Source organism: Saccostrea echinata, unplaced genomic scaffold (assembly GCF_033153115.1).
Source record: "Saccostrea echinata isolate AGI-Se365-2 ecotype Australia unplaced genomic scaffold, CSIRO_AGI_Sech_v1 ptg000009l, whole genome shotgun sequence".
NCBI classification, from domain to species: Eukaryota; Metazoa; Mollusca; class Bivalvia; order Ostreida; family Ostreidae; genus Saccostrea; species Saccostrea echinata.
Genome location: NW_026889758.1, coordinates 10,735,219 through 10,755,999, shown reverse-complemented (window position 1 = coordinate 10,755,999; position 20,781 = coordinate 10,735,219). Strand labels below are relative to the sequence as shown.

The 20,781-nt window shown below is 34.8% G+C and overlaps 1 protein-coding gene across 1 annotated transcript in view; it reads right to left on the bottom strand.

Moving 5' to 3' along the window:
* LOC133181757 (focadhesin-like) overlaps positions 1 to 20,781 on the bottom strand; it is a 175,931-nt gene that overhangs the window by 8,978 nt on the left and 146,172 nt on the right. Inside the window, exons 26-34 of the mRNA XM_061316342.1 lie at positions 16,347 to 16,414; positions 16,091 to 16,238; positions 15,734 to 15,853; positions 14,797 to 14,919; positions 6,537 to 6,614; positions 5,156 to 5,327; positions 3,496 to 3,576; positions 2,702 to 2,827; positions 41 to 156 (exon numbers count right to left, since the gene is read on the bottom strand). Of these exons, the coding sequence (XP_061172326.1) occupies positions 41 to 156; positions 2,702 to 2,827; positions 3,496 to 3,576; positions 5,156 to 5,327; positions 6,537 to 6,614; positions 14,797 to 14,919; positions 15,734 to 15,853; positions 16,091 to 16,238; positions 16,347 to 16,414 (1,032 nt within the window). The remainder of the gene's footprint in view (positions 1 to 40; positions 157 to 2,701; positions 2,828 to 3,495; positions 3,577 to 5,155; positions 5,328 to 6,536; positions 6,615 to 14,796; positions 14,920 to 15,733; positions 15,854 to 16,090; positions 16,239 to 16,346; positions 16,415 to 20,781) is intronic.

The window sequence follows — 20,781 nt, the reverse complement described above, 5'->3', positions numbered from 1 at the left end:
TCATTTACATTGTTTGCAATTATATATCAAGGGCACTCACACTGAGAGAATGAATGAGGGGTTGAGTCATCCAGGAACTGACCAGCATGGCAGCTGTTGTTGAGGAGGAACTCTGGGTAATGGCTACATGGAGACACAATCTCCTCACTTCATCATCTACAGAACCAAACTTGGAATATCTACATTTCATTCAGATGGCAAGAAACGTTTCATTTCTTGTGACTAAAAAAATCTTTTTTACATCAAAAACCCTTACAATCAATGTTAAACTTAATGATGTTTAACATTAATTGAAAGGGCAAGAGTTATCTCCCTCACTGTTGTACATCCTCAAACCTCTTTTAGAAAGATTTGTTTATGATGCAACATGATTAATTAAACCCCCTTCTCCCCGACTTATTTTTGCACATGTAGTTGAAAATAATGACTGCATGTGAACTTGGAAAATTGTGTTCCTATATTCTGGAAAAACACATTTTTTGTAGAAAAAAAAAGTTTGAACCCTTTTGGCCCCATTCTTATCTTGAACCTGTTTAAACGTACTTAACATTTTTGAATCTATGTAAATGTAATATTAGGACATAAAAAAATAATTATTAGTTTCTCAGGCCTAAAAAATCAAAATTCAATGCGGCAGGCAGGTTCTTTTTTTTTTTTTTTTTTGGAAGCAGGTGTTATACCTTTTTTCATGTCAGTCATTCATCAAAATGATATCAACTGATTCTACTTTTTTTTGTTCTCTTACATTAATTCTAATTTGTATTCAACTTTAAATAATGTTATTCCAAACAAAGTTAATTCATAAAATACCTTATTATTAAGAAATGTATTGTTTATCTAATAAAAATGTCTATCTATTAGCATTTATGAAAAGGGGAATAACTCAATTTTCTTTTTCAACTTGGAAAAATAGAAAATTGAGTTACTGCGGAATCATCATTGTTCGTGGGGGACCAATGTTCGTGGATTTCGTGGGTCATCCCTACCCACGAATTTACATCCCCACATATGTTTATTTTGTAAACGCATTGATTCATTGAATCTACCTTATAAACGGGTAACCCATGAAATTACGTCCCCACGAACTAGTACAATTTTGCTTGCCCATGAACATCGACTCCCATGAATTAAAATGATTCCACAGTATTTCCCTTTTCAATACATCAATAAAATTGATCAATGCGGCAGTGTTTGACGTGATGCGGCAGTGCCTGAGAAACTATTCATTAATTTTTTTTGGCCTTAACATGTTTGTTTTTTTAAATTTGACAATTTGGAGCCCAGTAATCTTTGAGAATTTTTTTTCAGGAATTCTGTTCATGAGCCTATCCCTACCCGAAAGGAGGAAATTTGAATAACCTTGTCACTCTTGAGAAGCAGATTTTAATGATTTTTTAAATACATATCTACAGAAAACTTCAGACCTCTCCATGCCCCATCAATGGACCTTGGTTTGAACAAGATTCCATCTCCCTACATGAGAATGCTTTGTAGCAACCACTAATGATAAAACGCTCCTGAATGATAGAAATATCATTAAGCGTTGCAATTGCAATGCTTATTGCCATAAATTATTGCACTAATAGTTGACATTCTCAACCGCTAATGCTAAATTGCCGCTTAATGAAAGAATGATATCATGAAGTGGTTGAGAATGTCAACTATTTATGCAATAACTTATGACATTAAGCATTGCAATGCAATGCTTAATGATATTTGTATCATTAAGTGGCGTTTTATCATTAGCATTTGCTAAAATGCTTGCATATATTTTTGACATTTGTAGCCCCATAGTTGTTAAGATTTTTTCCTGATTCTGCAGAGGATTTTAAAACAGATCCCATCCTATTATCATTATTTTTATTCAAATTCTTCTTCACACAGGGCCTGACTCTTCCTTTGAACAGAATTATGGGAATTTTTATCGGTATACTGGTATATCGTCATTTTTAATTGCGTGATACGTATTGTGATATTGAGACTAAAAAACGGTATTTGGGTACAAAACTATAACTTCCAGAAATTATTCATTTATTTGTTCAAACTTTCAAATTACAATTACTGGATGTGTAAAAAATGTTGAAAACGGTAAAAGAACATTATCCTAGCATCCAATCTTGCTTTATATTAATATGTAAATAAAAAGAATGAAAAAAGTGCAGTTATGTTTTTCCAGCATATTTTTAGGAAACATTATGTATATTTTATAAAAATCATTGTAAAAATTGCTTGTTTTGAAAATATCATGATATTATCATGATATTTTTTGGGGAAAATCATGATATATTGTGATACGAAATTTTTGGCGATACACATCCCTACCCTTCAGTCAGACATGATTTGAGATGTTTGATTGGCTTGATGGCTTTAAGGAAGAAGTGAAAATGAAAAAAAGTTTTTGCACAACAGTCAAAAAAGGAAAGAATAGGTCATCTACAATGAACCAAATATAATTTTCTCTTGAATATAATGTAAATTGATTAAAATGTCTTTTTAACAACATTTCCTGACAGGACAATTAACACAGCAAGGCTGGAAAATCTCAAACACCTGCAAAGTTATTTTTGTTATTCCTCATTAACATGACATTCATCAAATTCTTTGATAGATAACCTTCACTGTAAATTTAGATTTCAGTTCTGAAATTCATTGACACTAAGCTCTGTAACAATCACATTGGGGCCACATGTGACATACTTACTGAAGTTGAGCCTCATTAGTGGGGTGAGGATCCACGCCCAGTTTACCGGGGGTAGGTTCTGCCTCACCCTGTCCAGCAGACTTCTGAGGCAGCACTCAACCTGGGAGTCTGGGACTGCCTCTGGACCTACAAGTAATCCAACCTTATTTAGAAATTTTTTTGAAGTCAGTTTCCAGTTGAACTTCAGTATCTCCAGCATCAATATCTTGAATAGCATGGATATGTTGAAGTGAGTTGGAGGTCTAAACCATTGTTTTCTAAATGTATTATAATTTAAATATCTTAAATCCTCAAATATCTTGAAGTTTTTTTTTTTTGGTCCCATCAAGTTCAAGATGACAAGAGGAAGAATTATTCTAATTTTTTATTTAAATCACATTGTATATGTAATGGAGAGAGTTACGCCCCTTTTACATGTTGACTAGGTACCCTGTACGATGTTCTCCACAGAAATATTATCAGGTTGTACTTTGAACACAAAGTTCAATGGGGATATAGAGTTGAACCTCCCTATCTCAAATATCACCATGCTGAATACCAGGAATATATGACTGTTGAACTAACAGAGTTTTGGTCCAGTGAAGACTCCAATGCTGCCTACTGAAAACTCGCACAAGATTTTGCCCCTGCTGTACAAGACTGTGCAGACTTTGCTCCTGTCTTCATCATGGATTCACAAATAACCATTAGACATGGTCACTATCCCTGACTTGGAGATGCTAAGGAAGTGTATTTATAAGTTTCACATAAATTACAACTATTACAGAGTACAAAGATTGTTATTAAACAGTTACCTCTCTTGCCTGCATCAATAAGGAAATCTACCACTGCTCTCAACAGACTCGTCTCCGGCAGGTAGCCCAGGCTGGTTGGCACTAATGACACAAAACATACTCTTTAATTTTATACTGATACTCCTAATACTTCGTATTAGACAATTACTTGATTCTTTCTCATGAAAATGTTGACAAACAAGGCTGTTACTTTTTAATACATATAGTTAGTTATGGGAAGTGGTATTGAGTGTGTATGTATGTGTGTGTGTGTGTGTGGGGGGGGGGTTATAGTGATTTGAATCTCCCAATCTTAGCCTATATCTTATATCTTTTAGGATAAAAGTTTTTTGCAGGTTATTTAAAAACAGTTATTTTTCTAAAGGGAGCTAATGATGAATTTTGAAGGGTAAACAGACAGTCCTGGGGTGCATTCAACAGCGTAGCTGCTATGTAGCCGCTACGTAAAGCTACGCTCTTGAACGAATAGCTAACCTAGCTGCTATGTAGGGAGAGCTAGCATAAATTTTTGATGCTAAGTACCAAATCCAAGATGGCCTCCTTAGTAACAACTTTGCATCACACATGATTTTAATAAAAAAAAAAAAAGGGGGGGGGGGGAATTATTTTCCACATCTAAGCAAATTAAACGTAAATTTACATATATATTTTTGTTTGAAATAAACTTTTTTTGTTCCAAAAATAAGTTTATACCGATATATTTATATTCAAAATCTAACACTTAGTGGCTAGGCTAGCTGTCTGTTCAATAGAGATAGATATCTAACACCTAGCTGCTAGGTTAGCTGCTACGATCTTGAACACAGCCCAGGACTATTGTCTATAGTACTGTGATACTGTGGTTTTAGTGAGAGAATGTGTTACTAATTGGCACCTATAGTTTGATAGATATAATCAATAATAAGAAAGACATACATAAACCAGACAAAACAAGATGTGTTTGTGAAACACTGATGCCCCCGTATGGCAGCTTATGGTGAAGGTTAAAGTTTCTCAAATGCAAGTCAAAATCCAGGCCAAACGATAAAAAATGTTGGTACCCAAAGAAAGGTCTTGTCTCGAGGAATATACCTGTGAAATTTGAAAGCCCTGTTCAAAAGTTATGGCGAAGGTTAAAGTTTTTTAAAAGTAAGTAAAACGTCAAGGTCAAGGTCAAAGTTGTTGGTATCCAAAGGAAGGTCTTGTCACAAAGATTACATATGTGAAGAATGAAAGTCCTAGCATCAACCATTCAAAAGTTATGGCCAAGGTTGAAGTTTTTCAAAAGTAGGTCAAACTCCAAGGTCAAGGTCAAAGTTGTTGGTATCCAAAGGAAGGCCTTGTCACATATAATATACATGTGAAGAATGAAAGCCCAAGCACCAACTGTTCAGAAGTTATGGCCAAGGTTAAAGTCTCATAAAATTTTGCAAAAGTGGGTCAAACTCCAAGGTCAAAAGGTCAAATATGATGGTACCCAAAGAAAGGTCTTGTCACAAGGAAAACACATGTGAAATATGAAAGTCATAGCTCCAACCAATCAAAAGTTATGGGCAAGGTTAAAGTTGACAACAGACAAACAGACAGACAGACAAACAGTTAAACAGACAGACAGACAGACAGGACAAAAACAATATACCCCCGGGATCTTTCGATCCGGGGGCATAAAAATAATAAATACCACTGGTTCTGGTCTCTGATACTGGGGAAACAGACAGATAATGGTTCCCTAACATCCATGCTGCTGTGTTCTGAATGCCAATGTCATCTCCCATAGAAACGACTCGGGTCATCACCCTGACAACCTCATCAACATTTACATCACCCAAAGCCATAGACAAAGTTTCTCTGCTCTGAAAAAAAGAGAAAGTTCAATGTATACATGTAACCAGTAATTCATTGGATATATGTCTCCCTTTTAAGGACAAAACAAGAGTGAGGAAGATGCAAAACCTGCAGATAGAGAAATGGAACAAAAGACTGACCTTGACCTTTCATCTTTTTGCCTCAAATCAATAGGGATGTCTTTGTTAAGTTAAAGCAGGGAGTATATACCAACAGGATAGGCAACTTTCACAAATCTTACAATATCTCGTAAGTTGTGGGATTTCATGTCAATTTTAAAAATAACATATCTTCAATGCTATGAAATATTTCTGAACAAAACATTTATTTATCTGTCAAAAAATTATTCAAGATTTGATTTTAGCACTGTTTATACCCCTCTTATACCCCTGGTCTTGGTATAATTATGTTGTATATTCAAAATCAACACATGCTCCTGATTGGCCATATTTCCCAGAATTTGCCGAAGTTGGTGGTTGTTTTACTTTAAATTTATTATTAAATATCCATTCCAATAAACAAAAAAAAACAAAAAAAACAACAACAAAAAACAGATTACATTTATCAGAAAAAATCATCATCTGTGTAGCGCAGTGGTTTGAGCATTTGCTCTAGAGTCACGGAGTAAGGAGTTGACCCTTATGTCATGGGTTTGAATCCCACTGTCGGACATGGAGACCAGTCCTTCGGATGAGACCATACAAATCGAGGTCCCATGTTGCTGCTCAATGGCCCTGAGTGCAGAGTATAGGTCTAAATTTGTAGCCCTTCACCAACAAGTGGTGAAGTTTCAATATGAGTGCAAAATTCTTGAGAGGGACGTTAAACAACAAACAAACAAAATGGGAAAAAGTTGTAAAATAACATCATTTTTTTTTTTTTTTTTTGCAAAAACTAGGACTTTTTGAGATATCATTCAGAAACTAATGTGTTATACTCAGACAGAATGGCAGACAGATGGACAGATTAAAATTAAGGTCTACTATTCCTGCATCTAGCCACATCTTTCATAGTAAGCAATCATTAAGACAATTCTACATGTACATGTACCTGTAAAGGAGATCCTAGATCAAGGAAGGATAAAAGCCATGAGGTAAAAATTAAGGATACAAGTCAGGAACAAAGATCAGTAATGCAATACAAGAAAATTGTTAAATTCTTTCTGTTTTCTGCATATATTTTAAGCTGCTTTTAAGCACATGTAAGTATATATTTACAGATGTGAGGGCTTTCTGTGAGCCAATCAAAGCCATCAGTCCAGTCATGGCTGCCACCTTCAACAATGGGGAACTCTCCTGGTAAAGAAAAAATAGAAAGTAAAATTAACAAAATTCTGTCGTCCATACAGAATTGAGCATCTTCTTTCCACTTCTTAACAGATTAATCTCTCCTGTTATTGTTAAAGTTTCATAGTGGTTGCATATTTCAGTATTAGCATTTTAGTATGAGCACTTTAGCTACTGCTAGGGAAAAGCAGAAATCAGTTCTGTGAGTATTAAGAAGTTTAAATATACATGGTTCCATCTTATCCCCATGGCATAATGATTTGAACTAACTATAATCTACACTACCTCAGGATGCTTGCATATTCCAATGTAAAAGTTTCCTATTTCCTATTGATTTCTTATTGTGGCACACCCTACCTCAGACGGTCATGATTTGAACAAACTTGAAATCTACGCAACCCGAGAATGCTTTTGTAGTTATATGACTAATCATGGCTATGCTGTTCTTAAGAAGAAGATATTTAAAGATACCGAAAATCCCTTTTAACTGTCCTGGGCAGTTAGAAAATTGCGAAAGAGGGGCGGTTGTTATGATATTTAATGTCATATTTTAACTTCAAGATATCTTTTGAAAAAAAATTAAATTCACCGAACCGCTAAATATTTGTCTTACTTTCCTTTACCATGAGATAATCCATCCAAATTATGCTCAATGATTTATTTTTCCACTGAAAAAAATAAGAGAATAGACAAGGAGAACAAATATTGTTGGTAACTTTCACTTTCAGAAATACATAATTATTAGGTTTTAAGAATCTTTCAGTTCAGGAATACTTTACATACGAATTACCCAATAACCAAGTTTCATTTTCACTTTTATCCAAATTATGGCGGACTTTCGATAAGATTCTTGATATTTGTAATCACAGTACAGGGAGCTTTTATTGCCCGACAATTAAAAAAGTCCTAGGGGGTGCTTACAGGGGCAAGGGCAGTTAAAAGAGATTTTACGGTATTTCCTAAATATTCCTAAGTAAAGCTTTAATGCCCTGTTGTGGCCCGACCCTACACATGGGGGTCATGATTTGAACAAATTTAAATCTACACTATGTATCTTCACTTAAGATTCATTTTTTCTGCTCCAGTGGTTCTTGAGAAGAAGATTTTTAAAAGATGCCATTAAATTTACACTAATTCTTAATTATCTCCCCTTGAAAGAGGGCATGGCCCTTTATTTGAATAAATTTAAATCTCCTTTACACAATGATGCTTTGTGGCAAGTTTGGTTGAAAATGTCCCTGTGGTTCTTAAGAAGTCGAAAATGTGACAAGTTTACGGACAACAGACAAACTTTTGATCAGAAAGTTCACATGAGCTTTCAACTGAGGTGAGCTAAAATCAAGACTACTATTTACATAAGAGAGAAAGAGGGGGAGGGTCATATAATAAATTAATACAGTAAAAATACAGAGATAAAAGCTGTAAGCTGATTTAAATCCTACACTGTGATACATGGTAACATCTCTCCCAGGCAGTGTACATGTATATGTCCAATCAGCCTACTCGTCTCTCATATACAAACAATAACAGGATTTTTCTTTCAAATCAATATTTACATCACATCATGAATTCTTTTTAATCATATTCCATAAAATCATAAATTACATCAAATTCAATAAAAACTGTTTGTAATGAATAGTTTCCTTACATTTTTGTAAATTACTTTTGAAGTCTGTTAAGCAATATTTTCTCCAGTGACTTTGTTTTCAAAATTTAATAATGCATGCAATTTGAACAGAGCACATTTTGAAATAATCAGAAGTCAATGGTGAGAATTAGCTCTATATTGTACATGTACTTTCACCAATGGGGGAGAAAAGTTACACCTATACTTGAAACTTTGAAGTTTCAAAGAAGTGTGCATGTATCCTAATATTTACTTATAACAAGAACTTTATCTAAAAATAGGAATTCAACAATCCACTGTGCACAGTGGCTTATATAACACAAGCATTCTGAGAGTATTGCATTAGCAATACTAGTCCCCTACCGGCAAGTGTAATCTGGTTCCCGTTAAAAATTGAAAATGTGGGTGTATTTTGATGAGTTTTTTGAAACCTCTTAGCATCCTGTATATCAAGACAAAGCCTTAAATTCCAAAAGTAGGCTACTGTGACATTTTGGTTAACACACCCTGAGAACCCAAGATGCATCAACTGACAAAGTTTGATGATTTGAAGCCCCTTAATTATCTTAAATATTCAGATATAGCCATGAAATTCCAAAATTAAATCACAGTGCTAAACATAATCCGAGAAACAAAATGCACCAACCAACGAAGTTTGATGATTCTTTGCCCATTATTATTTAAAATATTTAGATATTGCCTTGAAATTCCAAAAGTAGGTCACTGTGACCTCCCTTTTGGTTTAAATACTTTGAGGCCTTAGGATGAATCAACTGACAAGGTTTGATGATTGTAGGCTTCAAAACATCCAAAATATGCCTCTAAAACAATTTGAAAATGAATTCCTTCAAAATTCAAGAAGTAGGTCACTGTTACCTACTTTTTAATAAATAGGTTTCTAGGCCCCAGGATGCATCAACTTACATGGTTTGATGATTCTACACCTCTCAGTATCCAAAATAATGACCTTAAATGTTTTGAAAATGATCAGCCATAAAATTCACAAGGTAGGTCATGGTGACCTACATTTAATTGACACACTTCAAGGCCCCACAATGCATAATCTGACAAGTTTTGTTAATCATAGGCCTCAAAATGTTTAAGATATTCATCAAAATCAAATTGAAAATGAATACATGCAAAATTCAACAAGAGGCCCATGGGCCACATCGCTCACCTGAGCACTTTGGCTAGGAAAATGCAGAAATCAGCTCAGTAAGAAAGAAGAAATTTTTATTGATTTATCCTTTATATTCCTTTGTATAACTATGATCCCATGTTTTGGCCCCTCTATACTCCTGGGAGGTCATGATTTGATCAAATTTTATCTACATTACCTGCAGAGGATGCTTTTATTTTATTTTGACCAGGCACAGTTTTGCTGTTCTTGAGAAGAAGATTTTTTAAAGATTTTCCTTATGTGTTCCTATGTAAAACTTTGATCACCCACTGTGCCCCCCCCCCCCCCCAGGGGTCATGATTTGAAAAAACTTGAATCTACACTACCTGAGCATGCTTCCACATAAGTTTCATATTTTCTAGCACAGTAGTTCTTGACGAGAAGATTTTTAAAAGACACCTTAAATATTTCATGAATTCGCAATTATCTCCCCTTGAAGAAGGCATGGCCCTTCATTTGAACAAACTTGAATCAAGTTTACCCAAGGATACTTTGTGGCAAGTTTGGTTGAAATTGGCCCAGTGGTTCTTGAGAAGAAGATGAAAATGTGAAAAGTTTACAATGACGACAACCACAGACAACAGACAAATTTCGATCAGAAAAGCTCACTTGAGCCTTCAGCTCAGGTGAGCTAAAAAGTAGGTCACCATGACCTACTTTCGAGTCATCATAATATGAGGTCCTAACTGACAAAATTTGATGATCCTTATAGTAAGCAAAATATCAGATTTTAACAAAATATAGTTTATGGTGACCTTGAGACCATGTCCTTTGCCCCATGGTGATGCCTTGAACAATTTTTAATCTACAACATATCCTCATCCCTGTGTGTAAGTTTGGTGATAATCTGCCCAGTGGTTCTTGAGGAGACTTTTTCAGAACAAGTACTTTTTTTTATTTTCCTAATTATCTCTTTTTGTTTAAGGGTCATATCCCTAGTTTTGATATAAACATGAGTCCTTGGTCACATCCCTAGTTTTTATATAAACACGAGTCCTTGGATATTCTTTGACAAAAATTGGCTAAGGGGTTCTTGATATATGGCCCATATTCTAAAAGGTTTATGCACACCACACAAATGGCCATAGCATTAGCTCTTTAAGCCTTTGGCTCACAAGAGCTAAATATTTGAAAAGTTTACAGATGGACAGATAGACAGACAGACAGCTAGAAAAACAGACAGATAGATGGATGCTGGACAATGAGTGATCAGAAAAGCTCACTTGAGCTTTTAGCTCAAGTGAGCTTAAAGAGCTAGTATTTTCAAGGTCAATATGCAGCTTAAATTTTACCTTTAAATACAAACTGTTACCTAGGACTGGAGTAATTTTGATGACCTTGATGATGTTTAGCCTTGATATCATTATCATCCGTATAAAAAAAAATCACAGAAGTTACCCTTTGTGTTTATAATCATTCTTTACACAAGAAAGTCCTCCGGGAAATCAAGCACTTGATTATTTTTAACCCCTGAATGTTTATTATTTGCCGTAAATCCAGAAGAACATGTGGCACCAGGAAATTTAATATCACAACATATTAATTTGATTTTCTTTCATTTTGCCTAGTTTACACTTAATTTTCTCTTTTTCAAATAATTTAACAAAAATAGTTCTCTAACATGCAATAAAGGGTTTTCTCTGACAACAAGAAAGGTCCAAGGGCCTTGAAGGTCACCTGAGTATAATACAACCCCTGTAAAGGATCCATAAGATAGCAACTGATTACCATATAACAGGTACTTTTTACATGCTGCTAATTTTTACGAGTTTTATGAATCTGTAAAATTTAAACGCGTAAAATTTCATAGGAGTAAAAGAACGCCTCGCATAAGTTTTCAATATCGTATGTGTGAGAGTAATGCTAATTGCCATTCAGCTCAGCAGTCCCTGGAGGCTATAGAATAAGTACTATTGGTACTTTTGAGCACTTTTAAGTTGATCATGAATTGGGATCATACAGGTAAATCTTAATTAACTTGCAAGAGTTATACAAACATCATCAATTATCTGGTTACTCTATTATTTAGTATTTTTAAGAGATGCATAATTTCTGATAATGATTTAATTATTACAGGTCTTCCAATTATACCCGTTTTATATGTCTTTGACTTTTTCATCTGTTTTATGTGCTTCGAATAAAAACTTTGACTTGTTAATACACTGTAATACTGTCAATTAAATCATGATGGTTTGAGTTGTCTCTCTTTGTTTCCAGTAAAATCAAGATGAGCACGTGGTGCACAGCAATAATGATACCTAGCAATGTGTTTGAAAAACAAGAGGCCCAAGGGCCTTAATGGTCACCTGAGTACAACAATTTTGAGGATTCATAAACTGACAAATGAAGCTTTGTTGCAAAAAAGCAAGAAAAAAAAAGTACGATTAAGATCAACAAAATAATTGTTCTAGTATCTATCTATCTGTCCCTAATTTATCACTATTACCATGCAGACTTTTAATAAAATGTCTACAACCTCTCACATTGACCTCACTTGGCCTTTGAAGAACATTTAAAAAGATAAGTTATTTTTGTTTCATTTTTATTCCTGTATTATTTCCAAGTCTACCTGATCATTTAGACTAAGAAAGTACTTTTTGTATTATACAATAAATGTTCTTGCATAATTCTCTTATTCTATTAACCTTTCAAATACATTACCTACAGTGATTAATTATCAAAGGTGAATGGCAAAGGGGAATAACTTCACTCAGTAGAATACAAATTAATAGAGCCCTGGCCAGGACCAGAACACTTGACTAAATGGTCCAGATGTTCAAAATTCTGGTAAAAATACCCTTGCTTATTAAAACTTTTCACTCTGAAATTGTCTCCAATATGCCCAGGAGCAGAGATGATCTTCAAAGAAATAATGCATTTTCACTATTTAACACAGCCCTTCCTTAACACCAGAACCCATGCATGACCTAGGGTCAAGAAATTTACAAATTTGGAAGAGGTACCCTCATCATCATAACTATGCAATTACATGTAGTTGAAGATTTCCAAAGAATTCACCCATTTTCACTATATTATCAATAGAGCCCCTCCTGACACAACAGAACTCCTGGGACCACAAGTTTTAAAAATTTTGTAAAAGCATCCTAAGCTTGCTCATCATAACTATACACTTGTTTCTTTGCTTTATAACCGGGAGTAGAAAAAATATTTTGAAAGAAATCATGAATTTTCACTATATAATCAGTAGAGCCCCCCCCCCCCTCCCCCCTTTCACCAGAACCTCTGACCCTGGGGACATGAATTGCACAATTTTGGAAGAGGTATTCTTGCTCATCATACCCATGCACTTCCTTTGTTTAAATAATACCCAGGAGCAGAGAAGAAGATTTTCAAAGAATTAATGCATTTTCACCATATAATCAATAGAGCCCCACCCTAACACCAGAACCCCTGACCAAGGGGCCATGAAATTCACAATTTTGGAAGAGGCACTCTTGCTCATCATAACTATGTACTTAGTTAGTTTATTTAATACCCAGGAACAGAGAAGAAGATTTTCAAAGAAATAATGCACTTTCACTATATGATCTATATAGCCCCACCCTAGTACCAGAACCCCTGACCCTGGGGCCATGAATTTCACAATTTCGGTAGAGGGCCCAATGCTTATTACAATCATGTCAACAGTTTGACTGCTTGGTATCCAGGAGTAAAAAAGAAGATTTTTACAGATTGCATCAATTTTGGTGGTTGTAGCCCAACCCCTCGGGCCCTAGGGGGGCAGGGACCATGAAATTCATAAATTTTGTTCCCCTTCACCCATAGATGCTATATGCCAAAATTGGTTGAAATTGGTTAAGTGGTTTTGGAGAAGAAGTTGAAAATGTTCAAAGGATAGCAATAGGTCACCTGAGTGACTCAGGTGACCTAACAACAGGAATAAATGAAGGGCATATGGTATATAAAGGTACAAACATATTATAATTGAATGAATCATTATCACGGGAACAATTTCTTTTTTTTATACATGGGTTTGTCCAGACACATTTATTTGTTTGTAAAAGTATTCACAGTGATAACAATTATTGATCTGGAATTTTACATGTACTTCTGATGATTTTAATTTTTATGGACATGCTCAATTCGTAAAAATTTGACACATAAAAATTTAAATCATCCTTATATTAACCAAAATTCATAAAAATTTACAGCAGTAAAAATAACCCGTTATATGGTTATATAAAAAAGCAAAATAAACTGATATATAAATATATGCTGCCCAAAAACATGGACAGAGAAGTGACCTAATCATACAGACTGATATAGAGGGAGTCTACCCTCCTGTAAATCTACAGAACAGCTAGACACACAGACTGATGAAGAGGGAGTCTACCCTCCAGTAAAACTAGAGAACAGAAAAGTAACCTAGACGCACAGACTGATGAAGAGAAAATTTACCTTCCTGTAAACTGCAGAATTGAATAGTCACCTAGACACACAGACTGATAAAGAGGGAGTTTACCCTCCTGTAAACTACAGAACAGAATAGTCGCCTAGACACACAGACTGATAAAGAGGAAATTTAAACTCCTGTAAATCTATAGGACAGAAAAGTAATCTAGACATATAGTCTAATAAAGAGGGAATCTATCCTCCTGTAAATCTACAGAACAGAATAGTCGCCTAGACACACAGACTGATAAAGAGGAAGTTTAAACTCCTGTAAATCTACAGGACAGAAAAGTAACCTAGACATACAGTCTGATAAAGAGGGAATATATCCTCCTGTAAATCTACAGAACAGAATAGTCACCTAGACACACAGACTGATAAAGAGGAAGTTTAAACTCCTGTAAATCTACAGGACAGAAAAGTAACCTAGACATACAGTCTGATAAAGAGGGAATATATCCTCCTGTAAATCTACAGAACAGAATAGTCACCTAGACACACAGACTGATAAAGAGGGAGTTTATCCTCCTGTAAACTACAGGACAGAAAAAGTAAACTAGACATACAGTCTGATAAAAAGGGAATCTATCATCCTGTAAAGTTCTGTAAAGGACAGAATAGTCGCCTAGACACAGACTGATGAAGAGAAAATTTACTCTCCTATAAACTACAGTTAAAAAAAGTCACTAAGATATACAAAGACAGAAAACCTCCCATGGGCAAAATCTGAACAGGGTTAGGTTCACTGAACATTCAGTGTTAATATAAAACATTTATGTCAAGTATAAAAGCTATTAATATATCTTAGAAGTTAAAGCAAAGAAAACAATTTTTAGACAGTGACCATGACCTTGCCAATATAATCTTGAGACATTATCAAAATATACTGTTTTTAAAGCAATATAGATGGCTGTTAACACACAAACATACATATAATAAAATGTGTATGCCATTTGGGCTTTCATATTTACAGAGGAAGTCAGGTTCTTTGTCCATGTTTGGTGCAGCTGTACTTGGCAGTCAGTAATTCCAGTTATCCCAGCCCTGGTTAGGTTGTACAAAAGTATGCCAGCAGCCATGGCAATTCCTGCACTCTGAATTAACAAGAAAATGGTCTATTTCACATTTATATAAAGCAATATTTACATAAAGCATTATAAATACAAAATGCCCTTGGCAGTCATCTGCCTACCAAAATTTTACCATCACAGTTGCATTGATTACATTTTAAATTTTTATGCTTATTCAAAAAATAAAACCAGTTAAATGAATTGATCTACACATGAATATTCTTAGAATTCATTGACAAGGACTTTTTCTTTACATCATGTCAAACATCTGTTTTAGTAAACAGGGCACAGCTCTGTTATTGTTAATGTTTATGTTTCACCAGGTTTGTTCAATTTGTTAAACTCTGCACACATCAATGAGCATGGACTGACAACACTGGTGAGTTGGTTTTGCTTTCTCACATTTCTTTGAATTTTCTGGATTATAATTTTAATATTTTTCAATAATACACAATAAAATTTCTACTTTTCTTAAGTATTTTAAATGAACACACTTTTATTATATTTCTGTGTGAAATGCTATCGCAACATTAAAGACACAATATTATACAGAAAATTTGAGAAAATATTAACTTCAAATTCTGTGTCCAGGTCCATTTAAAATGTTCTAGTAAGAGTGTTTTTCATCAAGGTAAAAGTCCTGCATTTAGTGGCCGCGGTGGGATTACAGAACTACAGAGTTTGGGAAATCATTCAAAAGTGTATTTAATACTCAATTAATGAATCTTCTGTTTAAAAGAAACAGTATTTTTTTTAAAATTTAAGTTATGTATTGACATATCTTCTCCATTCCTATTTCTTACAGAGGGATTACATCCATTAAATATTTGTAAATCACCTGTGGGGCCTCCCCCAGATCCCTGATGATTTTGTCTACAGTAGACAGCACTTTGTCTGAGGACACTATGTTAGCATTGAAGGCAGCACTGTGGATTAATGCCATCCCAACACTGAGTACCTGTAATTATCAGAATCAAAAAAAGGAGTCAGATTAATCAAAATATCTAACAATTAGCCTTATTTTATATATAACATAAAATTACTGCAGATTACTTATTTACGGTAGCTTTATGTACAAAACACCCATGAAATCTGTTTTAATTCATTTCTTATAAGTACAAAAAAGTACCATCACTTATAACGTATTTATACAGAATACTAGACATGAAACATGACATTCTGTGAAATTCTTTACCTGGTGAGCTATGTCCCCTGGTGAGGTTGATTGTTGGTGCAGAACCTGAAGTTTGTCTAGAACAGTGAGAACATGTGCCCTCGCCTCGGTCTTAGAATCATTACAAAGGGCAGACACTGACAGACCAAGTCCTAGGAGGCATCCACAACTGAAACACATACATAGCAAAAGGGGTATAACAAGGAACAAGATTTTAACAGAATATTAACAACTTTCAATCGCTCATTAATAAGTGAAGTACAAATATAAAGCAAACCTATCATCTCTTCCAGTAAAACAAGCATCTTCCAACTTATCAAAAGTATTCCACATCTGTACTATCTCCTTCAAGAAAAAAACATCACAGTTTAGGAAAAGCTTTGAAGGAAAACAAAATTCAACAAAAATTTTTATGTGAACGAGTTGATAAATAATACAAGAGTTAAGTTGATTAATTAATGAAGACACTTCTTCTCATCAGTTATCATCCTCATATACAAAAAAATAGACACATTACTCATAATATACAGTCAAACCTCATTATCTAAAACTCAATGTGACTAAGAAACAAGAGGCCCAAGGGCCTTAACGGTCACCTGAGTATAATACAACAATTTAGAAGTTAAATACACTGACAGTTGAAGCTTTGTTGCCCTAAAGCAAGAGAAGTAGGAAGATCAGGATCAACAAAATAATTAGTCTAGTATTCAGTATCAACTCATAGATTAAGTTCTAATCTGTCCCCCACTTAATACTATGCAGACTATTAACAAACTATTAGTGCTTCTGTACTATTTATAACCCATACTAAGACCTCTAGCATTGACCTCTCTTATGGTCTTTGAAGAACTTTTAATAAGATAAGTTATTTTTGTCTCATTTTTATTTATCTATAACTTACAGGTCTACCTATTTATTAAAACTAAGAAAGTACTTTTTTAATTATACGATAAACATTCTTGCATAATTATCTTATTCTATTAACCTTTCAAATACATTATTTACAGTGATTAATTATCAAAGGTGAATGGAAAAGGGGAATAACTTCTCTCAGTAGAATACAAATTAATAGAGCCCTGCCCAGGACCAGAATGCTTAGACCAATGGTTCAGATGTTTAAAAATCTGGTAGAAATACGCTTACTCATATCATTTAAACTTTTACTCAGTTTGCTTCCAATATGTCCAGAAGCAGAGAAGAATTTCACAGGTACAATGCATTTTCACTACAGATTCAACAAAGCCTTACCCTAACACCAGAACCCAAGACCAAGGGTCAAGAAATTTACAAATTTGGAAGAGTTACCCTCATCATCATAACTATGGACTTCAAAGAATTAACACTTTTCCACTATATTATCAAAAGCCGCCGCCCCCCCCCCCCCCCCCCCCCCCCTTCGTTATGCCAGAACCCCTGACCCTAGGACCACAAGATTTAAAAATTCTGTTCGAAGCTCCCATTTTCATCATAGCTAAGCAATTTATTTATCAGCTCAACACAAAGGAGCAGACAGGATTAATTAATGATTAATAGAATTAATGCTTTTTCACTATATAATCAATAGAGCCCCCCCCCCCCCCAAGAACCCCAAAAACTGAGGCCATATATTTAAAAATTTTGGAAGAGGCATCCTTGCCTATCATAATCATGCACTTAGTTTGTTTATATAATCTCCAGTAGCAGAGAAGAAGATTTTCAAAGAATCAATGCATTTTCACTATATAATCAATAGAGCCCCGCCCTAACACCAGAACCCCTGACCCAGGGGCCAAGAAATTCACAATTTTTGAAAAGGCATCCTTATGCATCATAACCATGTACTTAGTTTGTTTAAATAATACCCAGGAGCAGAGAAGAAGATTTTCAAAGAATTAAAGCATTTTCACTATATAATCAATAGAGCCCCGCCCTAACACCAGAACCCCTGTCCCAGGGGCCATGGCTTTCAAAATTCTGGAAGAGGTCCACCTCCTCATCATAACTATGTACTTAGTTTATCACCTTAATGTGCAGAGCAGAGGAGAAGATTTTCAAAGAATTAATGCATTTTCACCATATAGTCGATAGAGCCCCACCCTAACACCAGAACCCCTGACCCTGGGGCCATGAAATTCACAATTATGGAAGAGGTACTCTTGCTCATCATAACTATGTACTTAGTTACTTTATTTAATATCCAGTAGCAGAGAAGATTTTCAAAGAATTAATGCATTTTCACTATATAATCTATAGAGCCCTGCCCTAACACCAGAACCCCTGACCCTGGGGCCATGAAATTCACAATTTTTGAAAAGGCACTTTTGCTCATCATAACTATGTACTTAGTTACTTTATTTAATACCCAGGAGCAAAGAAGAAGATTTTCAAAGAATTAATGCTATTTCACTATATAATCTATAGAGCCCCACCCTAACACCAGAACCCCTGACCCTGGGGCCATGAATTTCACAATTTTGGAAGAGGCACTCTTGTTCATCATAACTATGTACTTAGTTCCTTTATTTAATACCCAGGAGCAGAGAAGAAGATTTTCAAAGAAATAATGCATTTTCACTATATATAATCAATAGAGCCCCACCCTAACACCAGAACCCCTGACCCTGGGACCATGAATTTCACAATTTTGGAAGAGGCACTCTTGTTCATCATAACTATGTACTTAGTTCCTTTATTTAATACCCAGGAGCAGAGAAGAAGATTTTCAAAGAAATAATGCACTTTCACTATATGATCTATATAGCCCCACCCTGGGGCCAGAACCCCTGACCCTGGGGCCATGAATTTCACAATTTTGATAGAGGGCTCCATGCTTATTACAATGATGCCAACAGTTTGACTGCTTGATGTCTAGGAGTAAAGAAGAAGATTTTTAAAGATTGCATTATTTTTGGTGGTTTTAGCCCCACCCCTCAGGCCCCAGGGGGGCAGGGACCATGAAATTCACAATTTTTGTTCCCCTTCACCCATAGATGCTATATGCCAAAATTGGTTGAAATTGGTTCAGTGGTTCCAGAGAAGAAGCTAAAAATGTTCAAAAGTTTACGACCGATTGACGACGAACGACGAACGACGTACGACGAACGACGACAGACAAAAACAGATAGCAATAGGTCACCTGAGTGACTCAGGTGACCTAAAAACGTACCCGAAGGTTCAAGATATTGGGGTTACAATAGAATAAGAAATTAGTTGTTGGATTTTTAAATCACTTTGACATATTCACTGTTTTCAAGATAACAGAGTTTGAGATCCAAAATTTTAATTCTAATTATTAACATTTTACCCTCAGTTACTTTATCCCTAAAAACTTCGTACATATTATGAATACATCACAAAAACCATAACTGAACACCTTGTTAATTTACTGTGGAATCATTTTTATTCGTGGTCAAGTCAATGTTCGTGGGAAAGCAAAATTTTACTTGTTTATGGGGACGTAATTTCATGGTTTACGCATTTACACAGTGGATTCAATGAATCAATGTGTTTAAAAAAATAAATGTTCGAGGAGATGTAAATTCGTGGGTTAGGGTGATCAATTCACAAAATTCACAGACATTGGTTCCCCATGAACATAGATGATTCCACTATTCTGGGCTATATTTTATCTTCCTTATTGATATACTAGCCACACCTGACAAGCTGATAAATTCACAAGTCACATTAGATGTCAGAAGGTATACCCCTAGACTAAATAGAGGTGAATAATGGTCATTGTGGTCATTTTGACTTATAATTATTATGATAACTGTTTTTTATTTGTTTGTTTTTATTAGGGCTTTTCGCTTTCGGGTGAAAAGCCCTATTGTTTTCGTCTTTTTTATTATTATTATTTTGTTATACTTAACACTTTTTTCGTTCAGCATTTAAGGAGTACCTTTGAAAATAGGTATTTTGTTTTATAATCACTGAAAAGCAAACATAAATGTCTCGCGTATGTAATGTTTTGAACTTCCGGTTTACTCACTTCTGGTTTCTACGAAAGAAAAACTGAAATTTCTAAAGAAGCTAAAATCGTTCTCATTTTCAATGACTAGACTCTCAAATTCAAGATATAAATTCTAGAGACCAATACCTACAAAAAAGTTAGCGAGGGTGATTTTTGACCACTGATACTTTCTGAGATATGACTTCAAACATTGAAGAAGGGGGGATGAAATTTTTAAAAGTCACAATTAATGTTAGCAAAATCATTTTGAGCATAGAAATACGTTAAGACTAATAAGTAAAACATATACTGTAAGTTTCATATCAATCCAAGCGGAACTTCCAGTTTTAGGGGTCTTTGAAAATTGTCTATGGGAGTTTCTATGTTAACTTGAAATCAGTCATGGCACGTTTTCTCTTAAAATAATCAAGATATTCTTGTGAGATTTTAAGTGTAGAATGATCTTGATACGGTTCCGACCTCAGTAGGTCAGTAAAAGGAAATTCAGAAAAATAAGGGATTTCTAGGGGCCAACATTGAAAACAGACTTTTTCCTGTAACTTTTGTATTTCTCAATGAATTTTTAAACAGTTTTCTATTCTGGGTTCAAGTTAAAGAGTACAACCTAAAAATTATGGTCCGTGGATCACTTTTTGACCCCTTAAAGGAGTTACAGAGGACTGAAATAACGTAATTTTTATTTATTTAAAAAATAATGGAGTAAGAGTTATCTCCCTTAGCACATCTGTTGACAGGCTAACATACTCTTTACGTTTCAAGTTTG